Below are 21,786 nucleotides of genomic sequence, written 5' to 3' on the forward strand. Positions count from 1 at the left end.
TCAAGCAGATTTGACCAATTCATTTTATTTCAACAGTCCTTGGTGTCTGTACTTTTCTCAGATAAATTGGCATCATTATCAAGACTGTAAACACAACACAAGATGCTATGGATTCTTGGTAAAAAGGCGCCTTTATCAAAATAAATCAGAAAAATTGTTTTTGCATTTCAGCGTGTAGGTGACTGTATGTATGGCTTGGCATCGTTCATGGCTTTGGCTGAATCTGTTCAACTGGCAGCTGGAGTTCAGTTGGGTTCCTCAGACGTCTCAGGTCTTCCTCCACCTGACGCACACAAAACAGTGACACAGACCATGATCAAATTAAAGTAAATGATCCATTCAGAAGGCAATTTATCATAACTGAAGTCTTTTCTCACAATGGATGCATGTAAGTTTATTTCATTAGATGTTACATATTGTCATCATTAGTTTGGTAAGGATTCCCTGACATTTATAGTTTATTGTACAATGTCTTAATTATTAGATGAATTACAACATTTGCCATATTCATGTCACCCTGAGCTCATGATGACAACACTGGTGACTCCTCAACTTTTCATCTGGCTTTACCATGAGGTCAAAATGTTCATTTGTCAGGTTCATGATCTGCAAAAAAATAACGACCTATATTTTGTGCTAATAACCAAAAGTTACGATGCTAATAATATGCTAACTTGCTGACAAACATGGTTAGCATTAGACCTGTATGTACATGTATAGATATATACACCAGCATGTTAATACTGTCACTGCGAGAAAGTTAGCATGCTAAAAATATAGCACATGTACAGGCCTGTATACCACATGTTCTTCCTATAATTTTATGTGTCCGGGACATGTTCGTGAGCTTGTAGATTGTTACTTGTCCTCACATGTGGCTTTGGCTGTAGCTAATGTGGGACTCTCAAGAAGCGAGCCAATCAACCAACCTGAGACAGCTCCTCCTTCAGTTCATTGTACTTTGTCACGTTGAATTTCTTCTTGCTGGCACCCTTATAAAAGTAATGCAGGAACTGTCTGTCTTTCACCTCTGGGTACACATAATCCTGAGGGGAAAGAATAAAACAAGGATTGCTATTAGCGTGGGGAGGAAAAATCTGCACACACATGATTCAGTGCAGCTGAGCTTCAGATTAACTGTTAAGAAATGTGCCTTCTTGAGTTGAATGAGAGGATTGCCATCACAGTCATAGCCAGCAGCCTACTGGCAGTTGGCTTTGCAAAAAGGCTGGAGATGAGGAAACAGCTTGGCTCTTTCCTCAGGTAAAGTAATACACCTACCATATGATAACAAAAGTGCAGAAATTACATCTTTTTTGTTTTTATGGTCTGAACTTGCTCGTCTCAAAAAAGTGAATGAACATACTTCTAAAAATGCCAAACTGTTCCTTCATATCAAGTCATTTAAAAGTTTCCTAGCTGAGACTTAAGTTTCTGTCTTATGTCACTGAGACTTGCCTGTTTGGTGAGGACATAATAGGCGAAGGCTCCCATGCTGGTGGCGTAGGTGATGAAGTAAGTGACGGGCTCCATGACGTCCCACGAATAGACCCACCAGGTGAGCCAGGCCAGAGCTCCACCCTGCACAGATAACAAGGCCATGCCGGTCCAGGCGACCCTGGAGGAGTGGAAGTCTGCTGTTTGGGCCAGCTGTGCTTTCATCTGTCAGGCAGTGATAAAAAGGACGGGATGGGTTACCGATCAATTCAAGCTGGCAGGTCAGGGATGTCACTTTGAAAACATTCAAAAGAGACGCTCGAGGAGAAGCGATGAGGGAGAAAGAGAGGTTTAATGGCACACAGATGCTGAGACACTACCTTCTCCAGAGGCGACAGCTCCTGTTTGAGGTTGTCCAGTCTCTCCAGCAGCTGCCTCTCTTGCAGCAGGTGGTGCTCGGGCAGGTGGAGCGCCGTGTGCAGCAGATGCACAACATGCTTCATGTCCACCAACTCCATGGCATGCTCATTGGATGTAGTCACTGCGGCAGAGAACACAACAAGGCGGGCGAGGATGAGAAAGCGGGAGGAGTCGTGCCAGGAGAGATAATAACTGCTATTTATCAGCAGGGCCCCGAGTTGTAATTATGCAGCAGACAAAATGAGGACCATTAATGAGCGGAGAGAACTGTGTTTTTACCCTTTTCAGGAGAGCAGACGGGATAAACTGCATCATTGATGACGAGCTGGAAGTCCTTGTCCAGCAGAGTGTCGATCAGCGTGGAGCTGGCTACGCGTTCTCCATCTGTCAGAGGAGGACAAATGTCTACCTCAGTACTTTTATAGCAATTGTACTTCGTCTTTATAGCGCAGCAAAAAGGTTTTCTGACAGGTTGCCTGAATAAAACTGAAAAATAAAACATGATGACATTGCTCACAGATCACCCGTGCATACACTTCATAAACCTCAGATAAATAACATCATTCATTTACAGAATCAACAGGGTCACTCATCACTGCAAACACATGAAAGGGAAAGAAAAAGTTCCTCTTTCTGTTTTACAACTTTTTTGGTGTTTTTTCTCTTTTAACTTGCCAGGGAGGTTGTGCTTCACCTGTGTACCTTTGTCTGTTGGTTGGTTGGTTGGTTTGTCAGCAGGACTACACAAAAACTACTGAACGGATATCCATGAACCCTGGATGGAGGATGGGTCTCGCACCAGAATAGACCTTATTAACTTTTGGCGAGGATCTGGATAAAGAGACGGACCCAAATTGTGAGGAGTTTTTTGGACATATTTTCTAATTTCTCCTGGATCTATATGGGAATATAGGTATATAGGTATATTTAGGTGACGGGCATCTTTGAGTGAGTGCAGTTTGATGTGGAGAAAGGTTGGGTGGAGGTATGCACTCTAGTTTCGTGAGCCTCTAAAAAAACCCTTTAAATTATAGAGCCCACGATTGAGATATCATATCATGTCCTTGGTTGAACTGCTCATGACTCACACCTACATTAAAAAAGGTTGGGGAGTTTTTGTGGACTGCTAAAGAAAGGATTAAAATCAATGCAGCAGAACCACAGACATCAATTTTCTTTATTCCAAGCATTATTTTTCTTTGTCAAAGCCTGGCACATGCATTACCCACAAAGCAACTTGACAGCTGACAGGTTGGTTCATTTTCAGATTTGTTGTCGATGCTGACTCACGAATTGAAGCAATTTATCAGACTTCATATGGCTTCATATTACATTTCTCACTCAGCGGTACGCCCACAGAATTGTAAAATCTTTGATTTATTTTAAGGGCCCATGAGCCAGAAAGTTTGGGAGAAACTAACAAACTACAATGAATTTCTGCTCTCTCTACACTTTTTTCTACTTCTCTCTATTAACCTTTTGAACCCCTTAGGGTGGGTGTTTAAGCATTCAAGCAGCAATGGTAAAAATTAGTTAATGGCTTGAGTAATTACATTCTGCAGGCATCGTGCCCAAACTACTCTGTGCTGCTCTTCAGCTTTCAGTCCTACCAACCTGTCAAACCAGGTAGCAACAAGAATGGTTAAACAGGCCTGAGTTATCCTCAACAATGCGGTCTGTCCGGTATGTGCATAGCTGACGCATATCGTGTCCTACCTGTGGATAATACAGAGGCAGTGACTCCGGGGTCCTCTCTATGCAGATCTGTGATCAGGTCTCCTACGCTCATCAGCATGGGCCTGAGGAAGAACAGACACTTCTCATTCCTGGAGGGCAACGGGACCTCCAGAACCAGACGGCCATATTTGTACTTCAAGGACACATCTGCAACAGAGTGAGGAAAAGAGATCTGTTGTGCTTGCATCTCATGCTGCGTTTTGTGAAAAGATCATTATGTCAAGCTCATTTCATCAGTTTTACCCAGCGGGACTGATTGTGAAGTCACCAACAGGGGGCAGCCATGCAACACACAGAAATGTATGATTATGTAGCTGCAGTAGCTGTACTTTACCACTGGGGGGCGGGAGTGTGCTGCAGAAAAGTGCTTGACAATTTCCAAGTAGGGGCAGTCTCTGTTGAACCTGAGGAAAAAGTTGTAAGGAAGGAAGGAGGGAAAAAAAAAACATTATCAGCTGATTCAATTTGTTCTTAGTGCTCCAAAGTACATCCCTCCTTTGGTAAACTGCTGTCATGTCAGCTTACAGCGGAGGGTAAACAGACCAACAGCATCCTGAAAAGGATGATCTTAACAAAATGCCGCACACAAAAGCCAGTCTGCCAAAAAGCCAGATCAATTGAGCTTTGTGGGCTCTGCTCTCGGAGTGCTTTTACGCTAATGTGAATTTCTTCCGTGGCTGTTGAACTGCTTTTCACTCCCTCGCTAAATGGTGTGTAATCTGGCCAGCTGATGGTACAGATCCTTGATGGAACCAGCTCTTTTTCGCTGAGGCACGACTTTTCATTAAGATAATTGAATTTTAGTCTGCACCCTTTATTGCTGAGAGAATTACCGGTGTGTCCCTCAATAAAGACGTATTGTCCCTCTCACCCTCCTGATAATAGAGAGGACACCTATAACGAACTGCTCATTATTCTAGTCAGCAGGAACACTTCTCTGTCCTGTACTCCACATTCTTTGGGTGTAGTCTCTTGTTACAGTTTACATGCAAACTCATATTTCTACTACATTTTTTAAAGCCACCATACATTCACATGCACACAGCCTTACAAATACTTCACCTCCACTGGAAATTTAAGCCTTGTGGATGCAAAGCTGCAGTTGCAATTAGATGACAGAAAATGTGCTGTAAAGTAAATGTTGCTGTATTTTTTCCCTGCTATGTTAAGGGCACATTTTTCAGATAGGTTGACGCCCTACATGGGCGGCTTCCCAATGAACATACAGTCTGCATTAATTAATTACTGATAAGAGAGGCTGCTCCCAGTCATTTAAGTTTTTCACATGCGCAGTAACGTCACTGCAGGAAATATGACAGCTTTTGGCAGCAAGGCAAAAAAAAAAAAGCACTCATAAACTTGGCAGGACCGAGGAAACTCTCCAGACAAAGCTGAATTAAATTTTAGCTTATGAATTAAATATTTTCAGACAGCTCTGATCGAGCTCTGGATTTATCAGGTGGATTGCCGCTTTAGGCCAACTCCAAACACTTTGGAGGGATGTCAGCATGTCAGGAGATTTAAATAATGAATGAAGTTAAGCTGGTGTGCGCATTGTCTCAATGGGGAGACGCACTTATCAAATCTGCTGCTGGGGTATCGCTGCAGGTAACATAATTAACATCATCATCAGAAATGCATTATTTAATTCAAACACTCCATCCGCTATTAATCAGTAATTGTAACAGCATTATGAAATGGATGTATTAATGATATTATGTCCTCCAGTTTACTATAAAAACTACTAAACACCTGTTAATAAACACCAGAGTACTAGTGTTGAAACACTTGTGCCTTTTAAACTTAACAAAAAAGAGAGACATCTTTCTTCAAGTGACATCTAAAGATGTTGCAGCCAATCTATCCTGCCCCCTTTGTCCTACAGCTGGGAGTTCGCTCAATCAATATCACATTAAAGAGGAGAAGGGGGCGTCCATGCTCATGGGCTGAGAAAGCTGACGAGTCTTGAGGCACACTGATGGAATAGAGGGCCAGATGTGCTCAAGTCCTTCTCACTCCACTGGTCAGGAGAAGAGGCTTTAACAGGAAAAACAGCACCGAATAACTGTCCAGATGACCAGAGGGGTGTTTTTGCAGTGACATGAACCATGAAGACAGCAGCAACAGTGATGCATTACGGCGAGCGGGTAGAACCAGAAGGTGAAGCAGGAATAAAACATTAGAAAGGAAGCAGAGATTACAAACAAATTTCGAATACAAGTGTGTTTGTAGGCTGGCTAATGAAGAGGTGCACCACACTGTGACGGAAAACAGGATTTTATGAATACTCCATGTCCCCAAAAGAGCCACATAAATTGATCCCAATGAGACCAGATTTAGCTGTTCAGCTTGCGTGTGATCTCCAGATGTGGATATACAGTTTCTGTCACAGGGCTGTACTGCCTACGCTTCAGCTCACCGGCTCTCCACTGACAATGGGAAAAGAAGTATTTTTAGGGCATGTATGTAGGAATTCTTTAAAACCTCTGGAACATTTGGCATCCACATGGATCCAATCATACATGCATGGTGGCATCCAAAACCATAAATGTAAATTGAAAAAAAGGACAGGGTTAAAAAGGGTTGATCACTGCCTGTTTTGGAAGATCGTTTTAAGTGATGATACAGTACGCTGAGGCACAGAGCAGGTGACAATTTAAATCCTCTATCCCTAATTAAACGTATCTAAATTTTTTGATATGATACATTCTCTGGAAAATCAGTTAAAGAACATTGTTTTTTAAATTCCGTGCCTTCGTTTGAGGTGGATGTATTTATTTTAGGGGCACAACTATGAGCCATGAAGGTAAATTGATTTTGTAATATCTCACAGACATCTTAATGCCCATCTGTAGTACAGCTGTGTATAGTGATGCTGTCCCTGAAACCTGAAAAAGTCCTGTTACTCTGTGACTTGTGCCTAGTTAACCTGAGACAGCAAACACATTACCACTATGTTAAACAGCCTGGAACAGTATTTTATAAGCCAACGCTGCTACAGCCGCAGCCATAGCGCTTCATTAAACTGAGTGGTGCGGGCGCTGACTGCCAACACATACAGCAGCTGCCTGGGAATAAAAAGCCTATACGTTATCAATCTCATTAACAAAACACTTCATGTCAGAGCAGTTGAACCGAAGAGTCAGTTCGAGCTTGCACATTGGTGCCCTACGAATCTGAATACAGCAACAAACAGCATCAAGGGCGAGGCAGGCCTATTTGTCTCTTTGCAGAGTGGGAGTGTGTGTATGCGAGATCACTGACCAGAATCAATTCAACAGCTGACTGACTCCAGCCTGTTTATATGCTGTGCGCACACATACCAATCCCATTCTAAATCAACAGGACGCGGCTAACGTCGCAGATAATGCAGCTCGAGAGCTGTGTGATGAATAATGGTCCATTTCCAAAGCCATGTTCCCCTGCCCTTGGTTATTACATGCCGCAGCAGACTGCATTATATATACTGACCCTCTCAGTTCTCTCACCCTACGTGTGGAGGTTACAAATGCTCCGACACAGCAGTGCAATAACATTACAGAACAATTTGGCGACAACATGTCATACAAGTTTATGACTCATTCATCAGCTGACTCCAAGAGTTGAGTTTTCGCGACAGACTATTAAAAAGGCAGCAGACGAGCGCCCTGGCCCCATTACGCTCAATGGCTGATACATGAGGAGCAACTGCAATAATGCTCCTTTTTATCTGCCATACGGGGATAATCTGACTGCTGCTCTAACTGCACTACAACAAATGGGTAAACACTGCGGAGAATCTTATGGTACTGACAGAAGCGTCATGCTAACAACTCTGAGAGGCTGTGTTTATTTAGAGACCGCAGTGCTTTGAGCTAAATGCTAACATTAGCATGCTAAAATGCCAACAGTAATCAATCACCACACTTCTGTTTAGCAGATGCAGGATCATTTATATATGAGTTAGAATAAAATCTTAGGCTTTTGGTTTAGGGCTCAGGACAAATGCTGATGTCACTGATGTTGACGCCGTTTAATTGATTACAGTAATTAATTTCAAATATCTGCTGAATCAAGTTTGATGTGGCGGAGATTACAAGCTTTGGACCTAAATGTAAGAAAAGTCAGCTGGTGTGCTGGACGGGTGCCATCTACTTGAGTAGTTCTATTATGTCCTATCTTAGAACTATATATGGAGTGTCGTTTTATTGAGACTACTCCCATGCAGACAGACACACCCATAGATTATGAACAACATAAAGGGATGTAACAGAATACGTACTGCCTCAACAAGCCTGTGGCAGTCCCTCCCACGCCATGTCATAAGACACTCATATAGCCTGCAGAAAGCAGTGGGCTTCCTACTCTGCATGATGACTAGCGTCACCATTGGCCTCTAAGCTGAACATTTGTCTCCTTATCAAAACAAAACACACTTCCCAATTATAAAACTAATCTATATTTAGAGTGCATGGTGGATGCTGTCTATCCATTGTCCTTCACACATTCCGAGAGTCAATTTGCGGCTGTGGGGAACAACACTGCACACCTGCTCCTCTCAACAAAACAGTTTTCCTCCAACTCTTTCTGTTTCCAAACAATCAGCTGAAGGTATATTTACCCCTTAAGCTATGTGTCTTCTTATTTATGCCATGCCAACAGGGGGAGGGGAGAGTGCAAAGACGTGGAGCGAAAAGTGAGCTATACGTTGACAAACTGCCATGTCCCTCCTCTGCAGTGAGGCTCGAGCAATGAGCAGGGTTATCACGCTGACAGGCTGCCTCTTTTTCCCAGGCGTCTCCCAGCAGGTCACCTCATTATGGATCCTGTCACTGCTGAGCTATGGCCTGTTGCCTCTCGTCTACCTAGAAGTATCTCCTCCCACTCTCTTCAAGGGTTTGATACCACTAAACAAAAAGAAAGGATCATATATGTGATGACTTACAGACTTATCTTGCAGGCATGACTTTAAGCAGGCGGAAAAGAAACGTGCAAGAGTGATAAAGGGCCCGAGGACTAGAGTGAAAAATGAAGTCTGCCAAGAAGATAAATTGAATTGGTCCCTGACGCCATCATGACCAAGAAACGCTAGCAAAAAAAGATTTGCATCGAGGCATTCGTCTTCTGTTGCCAGGTTAATGACCCGGTTGGGTCAGGAAGGCGAGGAGAGAATACAGTGGGTGGGGTGAGGCGGACTGCAGTAAGAAGGCAAACAGGCAGTGGAAAGACAGGGTTTTTGTTTGTATAGCATTCATTAGAAGTTTGGTCCCAGTGAACATCTAATTGTTACACACTCTGTTAAAATGATGAAACTCTAAAAAACATGGATGCACTCCGAATGAAAAACTCAGGATTTAATTTTTAATTTAATCTAATGCGTGCCGGGAATGTAAAGATGGCCTTTAGTCTACGCAGGTCCAACAAGGAGAGTGTTTCAGTTTCTGGCAGCTTTCCAGTTACTTGTTACCCATCTGTTTGAGAGCGCTTCAGAATGGGTGGTGCAGGATAACAAGGAGAGGCAGGACTTTTGCTTATTTACACCACAGTCATAAGAGTAGGCATTTTGTTGTTAAAGGTAATCACTACTCAGCCCAAATTGCTGTTTTTATCATGGTCTCGTGACAACACACTATGATGCTCCAAGCTCAAATCACTAAAGAGCTCTTAACCCGGCAGCTCGGCATAACACAATGGTGGAGCTGAATAGCGAAGAGGAGGATGAAAAAGATGGGGGAAGTGATTTAGGAATTCATGTGGCGTTAGCAGAGGTCCGGAAGCGCCAACTTTAGAGGATCACATTTAAAAAAGGAGCAAACTCTTCCAGAGCAAAAAAAACAAACAAAAAACAACCACCCTTCCTGAATTAAAAAGCAACGATGCCACAGAAAACTTTGACTTTACCAAATGGGGTGAGTCATAATTCCTCTTTGGTCGAACACACATAGCCAAGCAATGCATCACCACAAGGTCATGCCGGAACTAGAGACACGCTTGATAAAGAGTATGCTGGATTAAGAATGACAGTAACTCGAAATTCTTAGTAAACCAAATAAAAGGTCAATGTTTGCAAAGAAATTAATCCACTTGCTTTGCTGCTTTGTCTAATAACACCTCTGGAACTTGAACAAACAGACACAATGTTTTTTACACGAAGAATAATAATCAACAAGAAGGCCCAAACAGTTAGGAATATATAGCGTTTATCAAACTTTATAATATTTCTCCAAACTCAGCAGCTCACAAAATGATACGATTATCAAAGGGAGTCTGGGAAATTAACCTGTTAGCTAGGTATTGCTAAGATTTGACAGGCTTTCCATTCACAAAATGCTGTGTTCTTCCATAAATTTACTATAAACCTGGAAATAAGCTGAAATGGTGTTCAGCATGCCGCTGCATGTTAGCAGGTCAGACGCACTTTAGACACGGAAGCAGACAGGCTGGTACGGCAGGGCCATGACAAACCGACACTTGGAAAGACAAAACTTAATGTATTGTACTCTTTGAATTTGTCGTTGCAACGTTTTGCAAACTTTGTTAACTTTCTCCTCACTCAACAACTCTCAAAATGACATGTTCTGTAAGGGAGTCTGGGGTTATTAGGTTACTAGTTCAATAGTTAGATTGGTTGAAACAAAGATCTGCTGCCAACACTGGCTGGTTGTGACAGCCCCAGCATGTAATTTGCATCGCAACAAACCACATGGAAATCAGACAGCGTGTAATCCATTCTGCCTGTCGCTTCGGCTTCCTGGAACACTCAGCGCAAATGTCAATACCGAGTCTGAACAGGGATATAGAGAGTCCAGCATGTGTTGTTGACAAGAGAGAACACTTTATGTATCTTTTTTGTTTTTAACCACAAGGATAACAGACTGGATTTCATTATGCACACTTCTACAAGGAATCAATAAAGACTTTGCTCAAGCAGTTTGCAAGAGTGAGCTTTAAAGTCTGCAACAGATGAAAGAGATTCTCTGTGTCTAGCACTGCAGGAAACACATTCAACTTTTAGAAGATGTCACTGTCATTGTTGCACTTGCAGAAAGAATGAAATCTAAGAACTCATTTACACCTGCTATTACCTTGCCATCTTCATATAGATACAGCTTTGCTCCTTCAAGCTTTTGGTTTTACTTTAGGAGGTGTTCAGAAGCAACAGCTGATGAATACCAGATGGGCCAGCTGATTGCCGAGTTGCATCGCTTAACATGATGATGTCACAGGCTTTAACAGTCTCTGAAGTAGAACATCAGCAACACATGACAAGTACCCTGTACTTTAAACACGATCCCATAGCATCTTCTAAATCTCATTCAATCATCTCGCACCCACTTACGTTATCTGCTCAATAACAGGCTATTTCATCAGTGTGTGTTTTATATAAGTGGTCTTCTTATCTCAATATGCAGTTGAATCCATATTGATTTGGAATCTTAAGGACACAAAACGGGTCCGCAAACATGAAATGTCCCAGTTCAGGGGAAGCAATTCTGAGGCTGTTTTAACTCTACTTATTTTTTCCATTTACAGAGAAATCTTTTATCTGTAGGTTTTTATTTCCAGTCCTGCTTGAGACGTGAAGAAGAGGCAGAATGTGGTGTAACGTTATTGATTGCATTTACACGTAAGCTCAGATCTGATTACACCAGGAGCCAGACCACCTCCACATGGGTTCCATCTGATATGATCCCATCGCAATGGGTTCTGCAGGAATATGCGCCTGGTGTTGGTATGCATTATTCCTTATCCAGATTAGATGTCCAGATAAACTGTAGATTTAATACATTTTTTTAATCATTTTTCTTTTGTTGGACAGCTGATAAAGAAGCAGACAGGAAATACAAAAGGGGAAGAAAATGGTGCGACACGCAACAAAGGTCCCCAGCTGGAATAAAACAGTGTGCGTTGCAGTTGCAGGGTACGCACCTTGATCGCTTGGCCACAAAACATCCTAGATTATGAGCTGTAAACGCACCATCTCTCTCATTATGGCTCTGCTGAGGAGTTTTCCATGCTGTGCAGCACGGGTCTCTGATTCAAGACCTCGATATCTGCTGTGAGAAACACAAGTCTGAAAGACTCCCTGCGGGTGATGTCCACGTGTTTCTCCCATGAGTTCGGTCCTATTCTATTTCTGTGGATGCTGCACTAATAAAGAACAGCTCTGTGCCTGCCATGACCAGTCCTGACACTGAGAAACAGGCAGTCAGCCCTGCAAGAATGAAACCTCTTCCATCTTACAGTCCGGGTGATGAAAGTTGTGCGATGACAGATGGATCCAGCTGACAGAATGAGTGAGAATGCGATGCTTGTTTCAGCAGTCTTGACGTTTTGGGGTTCCAGCCGAATAGCAGAGAGGTGTCTCCATTTCAGGCACAAATAGAGAATATTTCTGCACAATTGATGTACAAACTATAAAGGTGATGCAACTGCCATTACAATTGTATGGTTTGTTCCTGTCTGCTGTGGAAATCCTGCCTGTGCACGTTTGGTTTTCACAATGTGCTGTGTTGCCACTCCATGCTTAAAAGGAACAGAATTGCCGCTACCACACCACTGTCCAATGTGGAATAATACGCCCGTCAACAGCTCCAGAGCCATCTGTTTCGCATGTTGTGCCTTGTCAGCAAGCCGAGTAGTCACCAACACATCCGGGAGTCACAGGGGTTTTGTGCAGAGCCGAGTTCATGACAGCCCATAAACCTGGCAATCCGCTATGTAGACAGAGCTTTTAATATCACTGGGTTCAACGGTTTGCAGGAGAGGAGCTGCAGTAAAAATATGGCATCTCATTTTAGGAGATATTGCATATTTTGAATAGACGGGAGATACTAACAAAAAAAAAACAAAACGTTTTGATAAAAGGAGCTTTGTGCTTTTTTGCTGAAAGGCACTTTTCTATTTCATTGGAGCTACAATCACAGTTTCCCTCATTGTTCTGTTTAGCCTCCTGCACCTTTCAATACTGGAGGCACAGCAAGATGAAACTGGCCTCTTATCTGAATCAGGGAAAAAAATACAAAATAATGTCATACTGTCATACCCCTGAATGGCTAATTGGCATCGAGTATGCCACAGGTGAGACAAATTTCTCTCAGCACTCACGTCCTGCTCACGAGGACTTCAGACTCCATCATTTTGAATTCCTGTGTATGGCAGTGCAGCACTGACTGCAGAAGAGAAACTTATTTGACAACATCATAACTTACTGACATAAAAGCCACACTCCCTTAAGCTACTCTCATAGAAGTGAAAGTATCTGCTCGGATGCTACTTTCCCGATCCCCAAACTTTTGCTGAGGGCATTACAAACACTGCAGCAGATGGCAGGGTGTTGCTCAAGCATTTATCTCTTGTGTGCTCCAAGTGGATAATGAGTCCTTTTACAATTTCTTAAATGAAATGTGACAATTTCGTATGATAACCCACAAGACAGTCAAAATTTAAGGAGATCCATTTTTCATATTCTGCTCCTGAAAGCTCTGAAGTCTGAAATCTATTTCACTGCCGAATAATACCTTCTATCTGGATTCATGAACTCTATTATTTAACAAAGAAAATCTAATTTAAAACTGACACCCGGCTCTCTGGATACTGACTCTGTATGCAGCAGATCTCTGATTACAGGTGTTGCAACTCGCCAAGTCAAACAAGCTGTGGTTCAGCCACTGTTTCGAAATAAAAAGGGAGTCTTACATTTTCTCCAATATAAGCATCTCATCTAGGAGGAGAACTACACTTGATGTATGTTTATATATATAGGTTTGTTTATACGTGGACAGCCCTGAGTCAGCCTGTCAGATATTCCATATAATATCGATCTGTAGAGTATTAAGTCTGTAGGCTGTGGGGAGCATCCATATGACCTCAGGGTTGAAGATGCTGACTATGTACCCAAGCGGGCCAAATATAATACACTGCTTCTGCTGTACCCTTAAGGCTTTCAAAGATGACACAACATGGAAGCAGTGATCTTAAATCATATTTTGGTGAAAATATGACTAGTTTGGGACATACTGGGCATACCAATGAGTGAGATGAGTTCTGTTTTTTTTTTTTTTAAATAATGGCCCCATTCAGTGTGTCATCACTCCACTTTGTTGTCGATAAAATGTGTTGAGTGTGATGATACACAGACAAAACTAGATGATATTTAGGACAAACAGTGACTTTACTGATTTTAAAAATGATCCTTATAATCAACAAACATACTACATGTGAATCGTGTTGCAAAAAAAATAACAACGCTATTAGGCTCTCCTCATTCACTACTGTGCAAGTTTTTTTCCAAAACAATGTCCCATCAGGTCCACTTCAGCTCTCTGTCATCACATCACAGGATGTGCAATGTCAAGTAAGACAAACATGTCAACTTTTGTTCTGCTTGATACAAAAGGAAAACTCACACAGTTCTCATTTTCCATAACTGATCTACAGGAGAAACCTACCTGCTTTTTTCTGATTTAGTCTGATTTAAGGGTCTTTGTATACATTGGAGTTTGTTGCTGGAGAGTGACATGCAGGCTCCGCACCAATCACAATCATTCTCGATCAATTTATCAATCAAAGCAAGGCCTAAAGCAGTTGGTTGTTTAATAAAATGCGCTCCCCTACAAAACCACTCCAATCCTTAAAAGATCATTTATCATTTCAAAATCGAGCAATTCAAGCGGTGCACTGATCTGCAACAGAAAACCAGAATATCGTGGTCAGATTTTTCTAATATGAAAGCAGCCGTTTCAGAGCAGTAAATGGGGATTGCAGCTTGCACTTCACTTACAGTATGTCATAAGAAAAGAGAGAAACTGCAGCTCCGATTTTATATACGGTTCAGTCTAAAAATAGAACTTAGTCACTCTGGCATGCAGAACTGACTCATGTCAGCCTGCCCATCTATCAGAGAGAATGGCTTTTTCCTCAATCCCACAAACTGCACATCAATATTCACTCAGTATGGATGTGTTAGCGTTCAGCAATACAGTCTGTTCTGTTCCTTCTGCCCTGGCCGAGAGATCCGAGGCGTCCACCTGGGGATCTGTGTGCTCATGACTTAGCTGACCTCTGCAGTTCCTTTGCCTGGATCATAAAAATGGACTATAAAAGATAGGCGATTTAAAGTGGTGTTAATAAACCATCCACACTACGAAAACCTCTCGGCGACTGCTGTGACGCGATGTGAGGTTCATGCAGCCTTTCCCACAAATGAGTGCCTTTAATGCTCTGTGCAGACAGATGTTAACCTGATGATGCACAATACTGACATAAGATACAATAAGATATTGACCTCTGTGCTGAACATACTGGAAGTATAGCAACGTAAGTGATGTCTCTAAGGATTGTGTGTAATGCGAGGCAAGTCTATACTTAAAGTTTAGAAGTATATTTAACAGCCTAATCATGGTCTGATTCCCCAAATGGGTGCCTGAGGGAGCTCAGAGGACTAATTAAACGAGCTCCGCTTTAGTGAGGAGATAATAGGATGATCAGCCACGTAGACATGTTTAGACCATTTAAAGCCCCCATGCAGAGGTAGGCAACGTGCTTGAATTATTTATGTATCTGTTTTTATGGATGTCCTGAGTGAAAATTACAGCAGACAGGAACAGAGAGCAGGCAGTGACAGACAAGCAGAGACAGGAGGAGGCACAGAGGTCTTTCTCCACCAGAGGGAATGTGACACAATGGATCACATTAAAGCACCTTGAATGTGAACTTGCTCGAGTTTTGCGTCTGATTTCGGGCAGATAACTGAGAAAACCTGGCTTGATGTCACAGAAAACAAAGATGACCCAGATGACTGAAGTTCTCTATTCAAACCGTCCACATTCCAAAGTGCACACAGTTGGTGCGTTCACTGGAGCAGGAAACCAGCCCATCAACTAAACTCATGTTGACGTGCGCGCTTGAACACAACAAAACGTTGACAAACACCAAGACGAATTAAACTTGTTGACAAAAGGTTTCATTTACCTGGTGAAGAAATGGAGCCGGGCGTGCGGTTCTGAGACCGCGGTGAAGAGGCTGAATACTTCCCAAAAGTCTTGCCGTAACTTTGCCCACCATCCGCACCGAAGCCATCGTCAGCCGTTTAACCGTCGTTAGCTTCTCCTCTGCCGGGGCATGCCGGGTGGGAATCACTCACGGTTCAAAAACGAGCTGCTTGTTTTTGTCTAAAGAACAATAAATGGGTTCAGTTGGTGGCTACGGGACAAGAGGGAGGCACGGCCCCGTCTGAGCTGCATACCATTTCCTCCTGACAACAAACGCGCCCCGTGCCAGACTCCGCTTCCTTTTCCACCTCTTTTATTTTTTTTTCTTCTTCTTCACGTCGGGTGTGTTGTGCTCGAAGCAGCCAGCAGGGAGGGGGATGGAGCGTCATCCACCCATACACGCACACACACACACACACACCCTGAAACCTCGCTGAGCGCCAACCTACAAAACAACTGGTGTGTGGTGTTTCTTCAGCTGCTGTTAGCATGTGAATAAGTGACACACCAGGATGCTAACACGGGGTGGTTATGAAAGTGAGGCTCGCGGACCCTCAGAAGGTGGTCCCGGACCCGAAGCCCCGTAACCTGTCCCGGATGTGACGTCACCCCCAATCTCCTGTTGGCGGTAGCATTGGAGCCATTTTAATTGTGGGAATCAAGGTAGTGTAATTAAGTGTAGGACTAATTGTAACAGGGGTGGCGCACAAAGAGGGTCTGTATTTGGTACAATGTGAAAATAAGTAGTTCGTTTTGGGGGCAACTTGGGCAACAAGAAGCGCGGCATCTACACCAGAGCCACACACATTACTGACCCAACAGAGCAACAGGTAGGTTTACTTTTGCCTTCTGCCAGTGGAAAAAAGACTTATATCTTGTGTGTGTGAAACCAGAGAAGATACATTTATGAGTGTTCTGTGGCAGTGTTTAAACATGGTGTTAAAAGAAAAAAATGAAGAAATAAAAATATGTAGGCAGCTAGATAGCATTAACTGTGAAAGTACAGCTTCTAACCGTCGGTGGAAGCAATGAGCAGCACTCAATTGGAAACAATTTTGCATATTGAATTCTCATTGCATTCCAATACGAGTACCACCATACCACTCAGCATGTCAAGAAAAGATTTAGTATACATGAAGTATGTGTGTGTCTGCTCACTTTGGCTTTGACACAGATAGGACCTAGAGGCTCAAAGTTCAAAGGGCACTATGACGAAGTAGTATGTCCCAGATGTATGCACACAACCCCCCTGGGAGAGTGCCAGGCTTTGAAGCCAGTGTTTGTAGTCGTCAAACTGTGTCATCATCAAGTTACACTCTATAGCTCAAAAATACTGTTTCCCATAAGCTTACATAAGCAGCTGCAAAATGTTGGATATGTGTCTTTGAGTGTTGCAACCCCTGCAAATGTACTGTCTTCTGTATTTCGAAATGCAGAAGGTCTAGGTAATTTTACACTCAGGAAGTGGAGCTTTTTAGCTTCATGCATCACTGAGGGTCTCTCAGGATTGAATGGGATTTTCAATTTGATTGTTGATTGTTAAACGCTGTGGCAAACACAGTTTTACGATACTTGCGCGTTCTGCTCAACAAGATAATCTTCACAGGTGAACGCCACTTTAAGAATTGATTTTGAAGCTTAAATGAAACTACCACGAACAAAAGCTAATGTTAGGTCACTAGATCACAGTTGCATGATTTCAGCGTCACTACCACTAAGCTTCTTACTTCAATATATTATACACACCTCAACTGTGAATTTAATTAAACTACAAATAGTTAGAGTTAAAATAATGTTCAGCTAAAGGCAGGTGCTAATGTAGGCTGCTGTATGTTAAGACTGAAGCACTTATTCCTGTTAGTCCCTTCATCAACTTGTATTTTTATGACCTTTTTGAGAAATCTGTCTTTTCATGTGTTTGCACTTTCAATATTAGCTCAGTGAGAAACTTTATGTTTATGGATTGCAAAAAAACCCCCAAAAAACTAGTGCTTCAGTGGCATTGTTGTGCAAATCAAAAGTACATTACATTATTTTATGCAGATGCAGAACTAATTAGGGACATTTCTTCTTGCATTAGGTGACTCTCACCTCCGGCCCGAGCCCCATGTGTGATGTGGGCACTCTGTGAACTCTGTAGTTCAGTCATGCACACATTCTCTCAGCACAAATCTTATGGGGGAAATACAAACCTTTACTTGTTATCCAGCAGCGGTTTGCAACCTCTAAGGTGTTCAGATAATCACACAGGTGTTTGCTGTCTGCCTGGGAAGTGAACTACTACGCCCATGGGGAAACCGACTTTCAGGCCAGTACCAGAATTACTAATATGGCCTCGCTGTTTTTCTTTTCTATCTGTATGATCTGTACGCTAGTTCTGATGTGTCACCTTAGACAGAGGTTTTTCACTGTGGGATTCAAACCTGAGACGGTTTCTGATGCTGAACATGATCTACGTGGAAGAGAAAACTGTAACACAGAAAGAAAAAGGCTTTTTTTTTTTTTTTTCCCCTCAATCAAGTAACAGGAAAAACACCCCCCACTCCCCTCTCTGCAGACTCCTTTTGGTCCCTGGACTTTGGGAAGATTTAGACTGACCAAAGCACAGGGAATATACAAGCATTTTAATTTAAACATCATTTAATAATCTATAATTAACTATATGACTGAGGCATGGAGAGCCTGTTAATCCATCAGTACATTTAATCAGTCTGATTGATGACTTGAGGTTTTTTTTACCCAAGCTGAGCCCCTTCATCGATTCATGGGTATGAACTTATTAGTTACTTGCCCCCAAACAAATCAATAAGCCCTCAGCTGTGTGTCCAGTGAAAGACTCATTTAGATAACCAGTCATCAAACGGTGGACAAAAATGCTGGTCTGCAAAATCAAATTTAAGATATTATTGATTCTGGGGACTGTAGCGTGTGCATTAATGTTCAGACGCTTCATAGAGGAGCAATGCAGTTGCCAGGCTGAGCCGTGTTAACAAGATCAACAGCTCAACAGAGAGCGTGGTATCTGATTGTCCTCTTACCCGCTGAACTTCGACCCCCGACAAAACCATGCAACCACTGCGGACACACTCTTGGAAAACAGTTGCGCTGTCTACAAATGGCCGTGTCTACTGCGGAGAACATTTCTCTCGCTTTTCTTCGTAACGAGATCAGTTGTTTGTCAGGTCTGCTGCAATTGGAGTGTTTGTGGACCTGTGTTGATGCTAATCCCTTTAGAGGCCCTGAAGGAGCGTGTTTCTGTGAGCTGTAACACAATGAGCAGATGCAAATTGAGACATTACTACTCTCTCTCTCTCTATCTCTGAAGCTCCCAGACTGAAAACAAACGCCTCTATCGCTTTAACATATTAGATCCAAAGGTGAGGATATTATTCATTAAAACAGCTACTCATTTTTCGGATTTCCTTGCCACAATCCACACCCTACACAGCTGTGCTGTAAACCCTGTCGGACTGGTGAAAGTCATCAATACTCCCCGAGAGAATACGCAGAGGGATGACAGAATGGCTGGGTGAAATCAATATGCTTCTGGCAAGGAGGTTGTTTGCTGTCTTTTTTTAAACTCATCCTTTTCTTATTTGTTTTTTTTACAGATAAACTGTATTAAGAAAATGTTGCCTCAGTGGTGCACACAACAACGCTGCTGCATCATTAAACAGCCGCGCAATGAGAGCCAGCCATCATGTACAAGCTCTCCTCGATACAGACACTCTAACGAAATTGCAGACAAAATCTTCTGCTCAGCTCTTGTTCTTTCTCCTTGTCAGCCCATTATCCATCACCTGCTGCTAGATTTATCCTCTCATATTGGCCCACAAGCTGACTTCAGCTGCGTTCAGCTCTCCTGCTGAATGAAGTTGGTTATGGGGTAGTGTGGCCGGTGTGCTTAGAAGCTCTCACTTTGATAACAGAATCTGCCCGCACACAGATTCATTATTGAATAGCAAGGTGATGCACACCTTTTGAGATGATAAAACTCTACATTACGTCACTACATGTGATTCTGCTGTAGAATTTAAAGTGATTTTCATATTCAAGTTTGAATTTTAAATTGTTGATTCAGTTATTGTTTTAGAGTTGTACAATGTGGATTTCTCTCAGCTGATACCAATAACCAACATTTAGCTGCTTCTCATGGCCGATACCGATAAGATAAATGATCATTTCACACTTTTGAATTTTGAACAGAAGCGCGTGACCTGTAGTTTGTGCAGACAGAACAGTAAGAAAGGTAAAGAACTAGAGATCAAAGATGGCTGATGGAATATTCCATGGCTTTAACAAGATTTGTTGTGTTGAAACGTACTGAAAATTACAATCTTGTTTTCCCTCGTCTCCTCCTTTGATTTATATTGCACATCCCTATATTATTTTTGTTTGACTGGTTGAATCTTTACAAGCAGTAATATGTACTTGGAGAACCTGCTCATCGACACGGTCAACAAAATATACAGCTCGATCCCTGAGTTTGTACATTTTACACCATCACTTAGAGGCTCCGTCTTTTCCAATAGCCCAAGTCTGCCGCCTTGTGTCCTTGGGGTAGCATTACAAAACCCTAATTTGCAATGAATGTAACACTACAGTACAGCTGCTATAGACATACCGACCTTCAGGATTCCCTACTTTATCATGATGGTCTACATATATGCATACCTTGTTGAGGTCTTGCTCTTTAAATGAATGGACAGGACTGATAAGCAGCATTGAAGTGCTCTCTGTAAGTCTCTCACTTTGTGGATCAGTAGCACCATCTTGTGGTATCACACAGTCAGACACTCATGTTCAACTCAAGTAACAGCCTGAGGATGCATGAAATAACCAGTAAGCTGTACGTGTGTGAAAGGGTACGGCTCCACTGACATTTTGAACAGCAAAATACATTCTTCTTAAGCATGATCATTTTCTGAATAATTCATTCAGCTATACATGCTGCGAAATGAAAAGGATGATGTCTTTTCCAAACCCATTTAATTTACAGTTCCTTTAAAGAAGAACCGACAAAAAATGTTCCACAAAAGTTTCCCGCACTTCTGTCTGCATATCACATCAAATCCAGACCCCTGTGTTGAGAGACCGTTCCTTGCGCAGAGGCACACAGGCTCCGAGACAAGTTAACCCTGAATTTTTAATATCTGCAGACTGAATATCAAAGGCCTGTGGAAAATTATAGATGAACCATAACAAGTCGAATCCATTTGAGTTAATTAGACAGAAAGACACAGCGAGAGAAATCCATAACACTAACGTGGAAGCTTCATATGTAGCCAGTGGTGGAAAGTAACTAAGTACATTTACTCAAGTACTGTATTTAAATGCCATTTTGAGGTACTTGCTCTTTTTTTTATTATATTTATACTAATTCATACCTCTATCTGCTTACGCTTTGGAAGCCAATAATGTTACTCCACTGCAATTATTTACCAACATTAGTTACTAGTTACTTTGTGGATTGATATTATAAATGCAACGTATAAATCGGATAGTAAATAATGATTTATCGTTATGTCTTAAAGTAGCTGGGATTAACCCCACCCAGTGGTGGAAAGAGTACTGACAATCTAAGTAAAGCTGCATTACAGAAATATTACTCGATTACAAGTAAAACCACTGGTATTAAAATAACACTTGAGTAAAAGTACAACGTATTCCTCTCAAACTCTACTCAGAGTATTAGTTACCCAACTGAAATTGAACTCAGCACTTAAATATGATTTTAAAAGTAACTGAGTAGATTACGTCAAATTACAGACTTGAAAAAATACTTTAATTACTTTGAGTAGATGTAATTAGTTACTTCCGCCTCAGTTGTAACAGTTGTAACATTAATGATGCTTACGTATTAATGCATCAATAACCAAAATCCAGCGACATTATATAGTTTATTCTGAAAAGGGCCAATCTGCATAATTACGTTGGTACTTAAAGAATATTTTCGATTTAAAATTTTATGTGCTTTAACTTAAGTAAGAATTTGAATGCAGGATGTCTACTTTTAATCCGAGTATTTTTACACTGTGGTAGTGGTACCGATGCTTAAGCCAATGATCTGAGAACCTCTCCCACAACTATGCTTTAACTTATACTGCACTGTATATCACTCAGCTGGTTGTGTGGTCAAAGTTACCCTAAAACATGTATTTGTAACATTACAGGACTTCTTCTATGGTATTTGTAACGTCACATTTGTTGCAACTTGTTA

At 41.9% G+C, this 21,786-nt stretch overlaps 1 protein-coding gene across 1 annotated transcript; it reads right to left on the minus strand.

Annotated features, from left to right (window-relative positions):
* Positions 1-5: 5 nt before the first annotated feature.
* Positions 6-15,972, minus strand: LOC119018263 (calcium uniporter regulatory subunit MCUb, mitochondrial-like). The gene is made up of 9 exons (XM_037095788.1): positions 15,821-15,972; positions 15,547-15,746; positions 3,929-3,998; positions 3,574-3,741; positions 2,137-2,241; positions 1,818-1,978; positions 1,459-1,662; positions 930-1,046; positions 6-283 (listed from the first exon to the last, which is right to left on the minus strand). Exons 2-9 carry the CDS (start codon positions 15,652-15,654, stop codon positions 206-208), a joined length of 1,011 nt encoding a protein of 336 aa, XP_036951683.1. The 5' UTR covers positions 15,655-15,746; positions 15,821-15,972; the 3' UTR covers positions 6-205.
* Between the last annotated feature and the right edge of the window lie 5,814 nt (positions 15,973-21,786).

Source organism: Acanthopagrus latus, chromosome 1, assembly GCF_904848185.1.
Source record: "Acanthopagrus latus isolate v.2019 chromosome 1, fAcaLat1.1, whole genome shotgun sequence".
Classification (NCBI taxonomy): domain Eukaryota; kingdom Metazoa; phylum Chordata; class Actinopteri; order Spariformes; family Sparidae; genus Acanthopagrus; species Acanthopagrus latus.

Bases quoted from the DNA above. Each gene is read 5' to 3' on its own strand.
- LOC119018263 (XM_037095788.1), bottom strand. From the start codon at position 15,654: ATGGCTTCGGTGCGGATGGTGGGCAAAGTTACGGCAAGACTTTTGGGA. The intron at 3,999-15,546 runs GTAAATGAAACC...CTTTTTCCTCAG, and splicing joins CGGCTCCATTTCTTCACCAG to GTTCAACAGAGACTGCCCCT. The intron at 284-929 runs GTTGGTTGATTG...TGTGTGCGTCAG, and splicing joins TGAAGGAGGAGCTGTCTCAG to GTGGAGGAAGACCTGAGACG.